The 7,136-nt window shown below is 40.5% G+C and overlaps 1 protein-coding gene across 1 annotated transcript; it reads right to left on the reverse strand.

Annotated features, from left to right (window-relative positions):
• Window positions 1-1,079: 1,079 nt before the first annotated feature.
• Window positions 1,080-5,679, reverse strand: LOC110114557 (protein LONGIFOLIA 1). The gene is made up of 5 exons (XM_028692761.1): window positions 5,375-5,679; window positions 3,947-5,278; window positions 3,503-3,856; window positions 3,060-3,156; window positions 1,080-2,024 (listed from the first exon to the last, which is right to left on the reverse strand). The coding sequence occupies exons 1-5, from the start codon at window positions 5,540-5,542 to the stop codon at window positions 1,399-1,401; spliced, it is 2,577 nt and encodes an 858-aa protein (XP_028548594.1). The 5' UTR covers window positions 5,543-5,679; the 3' UTR covers window positions 1,080-1,398.
• Window positions 5,680-7,136: the final 1,457 nt, after the last annotated feature.

The following is a 7,136-nucleotide window of genomic DNA, read 5'->3' on the forward strand; positions in this document are numbered from 1 at the left end:
ACTAAAAAATTGCTATAAAAGCTATAAAAAAGTAGTCTCAAACGGAACTTAAGTCTATCAATTAATAATATAATTCTATTAAATTCTATTTCTCATATTTACTCATGTAAATTACTCATGTAAAATTTTAATCATATTTAGGTGAAAATGGGTAAGAGAATTACTAAGCTATCTCTAATGAACCAAACTTGAGCCAGCCCTTACATGACTCATTAGCTCGCAAGCCTGCTCTTTTATAAATATTAATATAAAATATAATTAAAATATAATATCATTCAAGAATTTAAGTAATAAGTTACTTTTTTACTTTCTTATATTTAGCATTATTATTATTATTTTCCTTCAATATATTATTCTTTTTTCATTTTATTATAAAAATTATTTGAATCATAATTATTTTTTCTCTTTCATAATAAATGAGCTAGCTAAAACTTACAAAATAAAATTCTAGCACGGACATAAGCTTGATTAATTAATAAGCTTAAGTTCAAAAACCGAGTGACTTCAGCTCCGCTCAACTGGTTTACACCCTTGGTTGCCAGTAAATACATCGGCAGCCTACTTGCAAGCACGCCTGGCGCCTACTGCAGACCAATCCTTATTGCCAACAAGGCAAACGCTTACGAGGGAGGAATTATTCTGTGCGGAGACTAGACAAAAAGAACCGTCCGATTTTTTTCTCTGTCTAAAGTAAAAACATAGCTGCTAGAACACTCATTGCGCTTTACTATAGGCAGAGAGAACACCTGGCGGGTTCTCCCGTCCGGTGTCTCTCCAGAATAATTCATCCTTCCGAGGAGCAGTAGATAAGGCCATGGTTCTCTTCCACAACTGCATCCACACATGGCAGCTTGCTGTCGACCGTTGGTGGACCTGTTAATGTCCTCTTTTCAAAGAAAATTGTTAGGTGAATTTAGTTAGCTCACAATACACGTATGAGCTAATCTGTCATTTCAATCGCTTGTATCATTCTATTTTTTTATTTTTATTTTTTTATTTTGCTACATAAAGAATACCATAAACTAAGACTGCTAAACTAACTAATAAAACAATCCTGAATACTGCTAGGCAAACCAATCTTAGCACAAACTATTCAGCTTAAAATTAATTAAAGTTTTTTTAGCTTAAATTAGTCTCTCAGCAAACAACTCAAAATGATTAAAAAAAAATTTCTTGCAGGTTATTGAATTTTGACTAACTTGGCCACCAGCCCTTACAGCTCTTAGATAACGATTCCGAGAAAAAGTCAAACGAATCATCCCGGCTTCTCAGACATAGGTGAACTGTCGCATCAGCCAGCCATGTATGGAAGAACGCAGATTATTTTTCTTTCCCGTCGCCTTGCAACTTGTAATAATAGTTCCAAGCAGCCTTGTCTGGCCGCCATGGCATCAGTCTTCAAAAGACCAGCTTCCGTCGCGAGATAGCAACGGTTCGCCGGCACCTGCCCGTGAGATCAGCCAGCTCCCGGATTGTATCAGCCACAAGGTCCTTGAACACCTGCCGTTCGATGTGCAGCACCGCCTCCGACATCTCCTCCGCCGACACACCCCAGCCTCGCTCCCTATCCGAACTGGCCGCCATGTCCTTCTTTATCACGCTGCAGGTCGCCTCCATGACGTCCGCCGCCGGAATCCGCTCCTGCATTTGGCATATCTCCTCCCACACCTCTCGGATAAGCGAGGTCGCGTTGGTGGCGGCAACGGCGCCGGAAAAGTTATCCCATGGGGAGAAATGGCGCTTCCGGTTGACGAGCTCCGTTACTGTGTCAAAGATAAGACGGCGGTGGAGCGTCGACGAGGTGGCGGTGCGGTGGCGGTTTTCAATGGCGGCGAATGCGTCGTCGTCGCCGCCGCTACGGTGGAGGTCGGATTCGTGGAGAACGTCGAGAACGAAGGCATAGTCATCAGGCTGATGATGATGGTGATCCAAAGTCGGTTCAGGGTCGGGGGACCCAGAAAAATAGTTAGATCCAGCGGCTGATTTCGGCTGATGGTCCCAGTGCTCCCCATGTACTCCGCATGCTCCCCATGCCATTCGGTTATTTTATCTGACAAGTGAGAATATCGAGGATTGTTATATAAATTAAGAAACTTTTCCCAAAAAAAAAATTATACTAAAAATGAAAAATATATAGTAATTTTAAATAAAGTAATAATAATATATTTTTAAACAATTAAAATTTTTAATTATTATACACAAATATTAAAATTTAAATGTTTTTATGTACAATAAATTAAATTTTTATAAAAATTTATAGTGCAAAGACACTTAAAATTATTATTTTGAATATACTTTATTTATTTATTTTCGATAAAAAGTAATTTAATTTATGTGCCCCTTATCACTAATGGGGCAATGGGAAAGTTATAAAATTTAACAAACTTATATTTTATAATCTATAATAATATTTTATGATAAATATATTTGGTCTTTGGTGTGAGAAATTCCAAAAAAATAAAATAAAAAAATTTTCTCCCTACTGCTTCACGGAATTGGTAAAGCTATAAAATAATAGAATCGATTTTAATATAAATAAATTCTTCAACAAATATTTGCCCACTATTAAGAAATTAGACATGAGGAGCAAAAGTCAATGAGCACAATAAATCAAATAAGTTCAACGGAAAAAAAAAACCAATTATAATACAATTCATTCAGATAAACTTCTAAATACAATTTAAATATTAAGCACATCATTATCTTTCATAACCCGAATATTTCAAGCCTATTTTCAAATTCTCATTCTACTCATTCAATGAGCTGCTAAATTTAGATTTAGGCTTCGTTAGGAGCGGCTTTCTTGCTGCTTCTTAAAATAACTTTTTAGTTCAATAATTAAAAATTTTTACTAGAAATCTGCTTTAGGAAGCAACAAAAAAAACGTCCCAAACGAAGCCTTAATTTGAAATAATTTTCTTACTAAATTTCTTACTGCTTTTAAAGAAGCTTCCTAATACAAAAATTAATAACTCAAAAAATTAATGTCCCAATTGAAGCATTGGACTATCTCCAATTGTTCCGCAAACAATCGAATGGAGGCCCTCAAACGTCGCAACCAAACGCCTTTTTCTCCGCCATTTGATCGAGGATGAACAGTGCGACGTCAATATTCGTCGTACTGTTCATCTGCGCCCTTTTTTGGTCTCTACCGAACTTGCGGAAGAAAAGCGCGAAAGAAGAGAGCGACAATTAGGGGGCAAAATGACGTTCGATTGGAGATGAATCACGACAATTTTTGGTTTCACTGCATTTTGGAGTGAAAAATGAGATTTTCGATTAGAGATGCCCTTAGAGTTCATCGATGAAAAAAATTATTCAGTGCAGAGCCCAGCTAAATCTGAATCCGAATGACTTTTGGACTCCAACCGTAATAATCTCTTTCATTTGAGATGATTACACTTTTCTATAAGCTGTTATTAAGTTTTCTAGCATAATTTTTTAAAAAATAGTAAAAAAAATAAATCATTAAATAAAAATTATGATTGTAATCTTAAAACTAAAAAAAAAAATTATCCAAATATTTTTTTAATACTTTAACATAAAATTTGCACCGACAATTGAAAAGAGTAATTGCAAGCAATGACTGGAGCAACGCCAGCTGTGGTAGAGCGGGCGGGGAAAGGCAACGCGAGTCACGAGGAATACCATTAAAGCCAATGGCGCGCTTTGGGAGAGAAGAAGTTGAACTCTCGTCGGAGTGGATAGATGAGTCAAGGACAGACACAGGGCTGAGCTGCCGGTCCGTCGGGATAACCTGCTCCGCGGAGGATGTAATTGCCGCTATACTGTGAAGCAGTTTGTCACATCTTTCTAATAAGCTACGTCCCGATCTGTAATCCTCGTTTATCGCACGCTGCACGCGAGAATAACACACAGCATGAGACGAGTTCCTAATGGATTGAATGGTATAGGATAAAAACTGAAAAATGAGAGGAAATTTTACTTCGAATTCGAATTGGGAGGTTGTGCTCATATCTGAGACGGTGGAGGTATCGTCCTCCGCGGTTGAGTAGACGTCCTTGGGAGGAATGTGGGCTGTCTGCCTCCGGGTTTTTGGTGGGCCGGATTGACCCGATCCGAGTCTTTTCGGGCTCGATTTCGGGGATTGGGCGGGCGGAACCCGCCGCTGAGGCAGGGGAGAGCTTTTTCCTTCGTCTTTGAGAGGTCTTCGCCGCTTCGGTGGGTCGCTAGGGGTCCGCGGCGGCAAGCTTGGCTCCGGCATTGTAGGGCTCTGCCGACCAGCGCTAAGGAAATTACGATCGAGTTCAAGCCGGTCTCGCCGGACCCTAGCAGGAGGTATGGGTTCCTGCATCGGTAGTCGGCGGGGAGGAATGGATCTGGAAGGTAAGGTTGGAAGCTCGCTACCAGCTAGGCGCGTAGGTGTTTTGGGTACCGGCTTCATGACGACGATCGGAGGCTGAATGGCAGCGGAGTGAGGGCGACGATCATGAAAGTTGTTGAGATGGGCGGCTTCGTGGTGCTCTGTCTGCTTGGAGTGGAGAAGACCCTTGAGCTGGAGAGCTTCGAGGATCTGCTTCAGAGTCTCTAGATCCCTGGCAGGCTCTTGGATTCCTCGCATCCGGAGACGCTTTTCGAGTTCGCCGTAGAGTGAGCCGAGCCGCTTCGGCTCAGGGAAGAACTCCTGGGCTTCGAAGCTCCTTCTTTGAAACAAGCTAGGTGTCAGACGGGGAGGTTCGGGTTTAGTATCTGGAGACTTCATTGATTGGTAGTCCTGCTTCTGAAGCCTGAAACCCTCTTCAGAGGATATCGGAAATGGATTCTGGGAGTCGAACGGAGACAGATCTCGGTAAGCACGAGACTCTGAAGCCGATCGGCGGAGCTCTGGTCTCTTAGGCGCTTCTTCGATCGGGAGTTCCTCGAGACCCATTAAACGCGCAACCACGCTCGGGGAACGCCGCTGCTTCTCCTGATTATCCCCACCCTCTGAGGCCTCAGATAGATTCGAAGTGAAGGCCATCGGTGTGGTCTGGATCTCACGGGGGCGCAACTTGCCCTTGGCATCAACGTTTGCACGACTGTCGAGGGAGAGTCTGGGAGCTTCTCGCAGCTTCCATGAGGATTTTACCCCATCCTTCCCCTCGAAAACAGGAAGCGGGAGAGTGTGCCTTGCAGGAAAGTTCGTTGGAAGATCATTCTCCAGTGACGAAGTAGATCCATCCGGCGACGGAGAAAACAGGTACTCTGGCACTTCTTTAAACACGGAGAACGTCGAAATCTCAGATTTCTCTGACGGCGAAGCCGATCCAGCGACATGCTATCATTCAAGAATGCATGATCCGTTACTTAAAAACACACACATAACAACTTAAAACATCAACCATAATCCCTCAACAAGCAAATAAAAGCTCACCAAAGAACTGGGAAGCCGCTTAGCAGAGTAAAAACGCTTCCCGGTAAGAATCTGTTGGCGATCGAAAAGCTGTATGAATCCAGTCATGCATCCCATCTGCCGTTCGATCTGCTCCTCAAGATTTCTATGGTTCGGAACTCCCCGAACAACGCCGATTCCCGGCATCATTTTTTTCCCGCGATAGTCGTCGGAATTTTGTCCTTTCTCCGCCGGATTCGTTACACTCTTCGCTGCACTTCTCTTCCCTCTGCCTATCCTGTCATTGACGTTGAGCAGCGCCGTTAACCGTCGATTGGATATCGAAAGCTTCTATTGTCAATACCATTATAAGGAAGCGCGGATGTGCCCCACATAAATCTGAAATTCCAAATATAACCCTCCGTTAATGCTATGTCCACTGGCAGAAAAGCGCATAGAAAGTAAGAAAACACTGCGCATAGCGGGCCTTCGACTATAAATGACGGAATTGTCCTTAGATAATAAAAAGAAAAGATTAATTATTATATAATATTTTACTTATTATTACATTTTAAAAAATTATAACCACGAGCCGATTCATTCGAGTGTAGGTTAGCTTTAAACTATTTAATTTTATCTTAGTCAAATAAATTAAGATTATACATTAAATCGATTAGATCTTGAATCAATCAAGATTTTTTTCTTATTAATTGTTATTTAGGCTTAATTTGATTTGGAACTAGCTATATTTAAAATAATTTAAGTTTAGGTTAGTCTAATTGAACTGTGAGTTGGCTTGTTAGTTAACATTGGTCTCGAGTCGAGTCGAGTCGGATTTACACTAAAGGTAGACTTTGGCTTCATTTGGGATTGTGTTTTAATTGTTTTAAGAAGAAGTAATAAACCGCCTCTTAAGAAGAAGTAATAAAACCGCCTCAATAGTTATGTTTGAAAGAATTAAGTTAAATTTTTTATGTGTGATTTTTAGGAAGAAATAATTAAAAATCTTTCAATGTTAATTTTGTATTCATACATTTTAAATTTGTTAATCATTAGTTATATACATTAAGGAAAAAAAATAAATTAAATATTATTTAAAGTTGGAGTATTCTAAATTTCTCTATATTTATGAGGTATGCACTTTCAAAAATATATGAACCACTCTCTATAAGAAGATTACTAGCTTGAGTTCAAGACAATTTAAAAACTTGAAGAATTCTAGAGCCTTCACCCAAATCACCTCTGTTAAATTGTGTTGATTAATTGTTATTGATAGACCATGATCGAGTTTACTTACCATCTTCTGAACACTTTCATTTAACCGCCATCATGAGATTGCCACCACCTAACTATTATCATTAGACTACCTTTATCATTGAATCATCATTGTCAAACCACAACCGTTGGACCAATGCCATCATCAAACCACCGCTTTCATTGGATCACAACCATCATACCACCGCCCTCGATCACAATCATTAAACCATCGCTATTGCCAAACCACCACATGTCATAGCCACCGTTGGCAACTATTATATGGTTGTAATCATCAAGCCTCTATTGCCCAACCAAGCCATCGAATTGTTGTTGCACGACCATAGTTATCGGACACCATCAATAGACAACTGCCACACTACCACCATTATGGATTGTCATCATCTGATCACAGTCATTGAACTATCTCTCCACCCTATTGTAGCCACCCGACCACCATTGTATAACCACGATGATGGCTACATCATCGCCACTCAACCAACACCCTCGGCTTATCACAACCCAACCCAACCATAACATGTCTTATCGT

Source organism: Dendrobium catenatum, unplaced genomic scaffold (assembly GCF_001605985.2).
Source record: "Dendrobium catenatum unplaced genomic scaffold, ASM160598v2 fragScaff_scaffold_157, whole genome shotgun sequence".
NCBI lineage: Eukaryota > Viridiplantae > Streptophyta > Magnoliopsida > Asparagales > Orchidaceae > Dendrobium > Dendrobium catenatum.

What these genes read in the sequence shown, in the direction of transcription:
- LOC110114557 (XM_028692761.1), bottom strand. Translation starts at nt 5,542, where the DNA reads ATGATGCCGGGAATCGGCGTTGTTCGGGGAGTTCCGAACCATAGAAAT. An exon ending in ATTTGGATAATTTTTTTTTT is followed by an intron (nt 3,157 to 3,502) that starts TAGTTTTAAGAT and finishes TTCTTCCGCAAG; the next exon opens with TTCGGTAGAGACCAAAAAAG. An exon ending in GGCGGAGAAAAAGGCGTTTG is followed by an intron (nt 2,025 to 3,059) that starts GTTGCGACGTTT and finishes TGGCATGGGGAG; the next exon opens with CATGCGGAGTACATGGGGAG.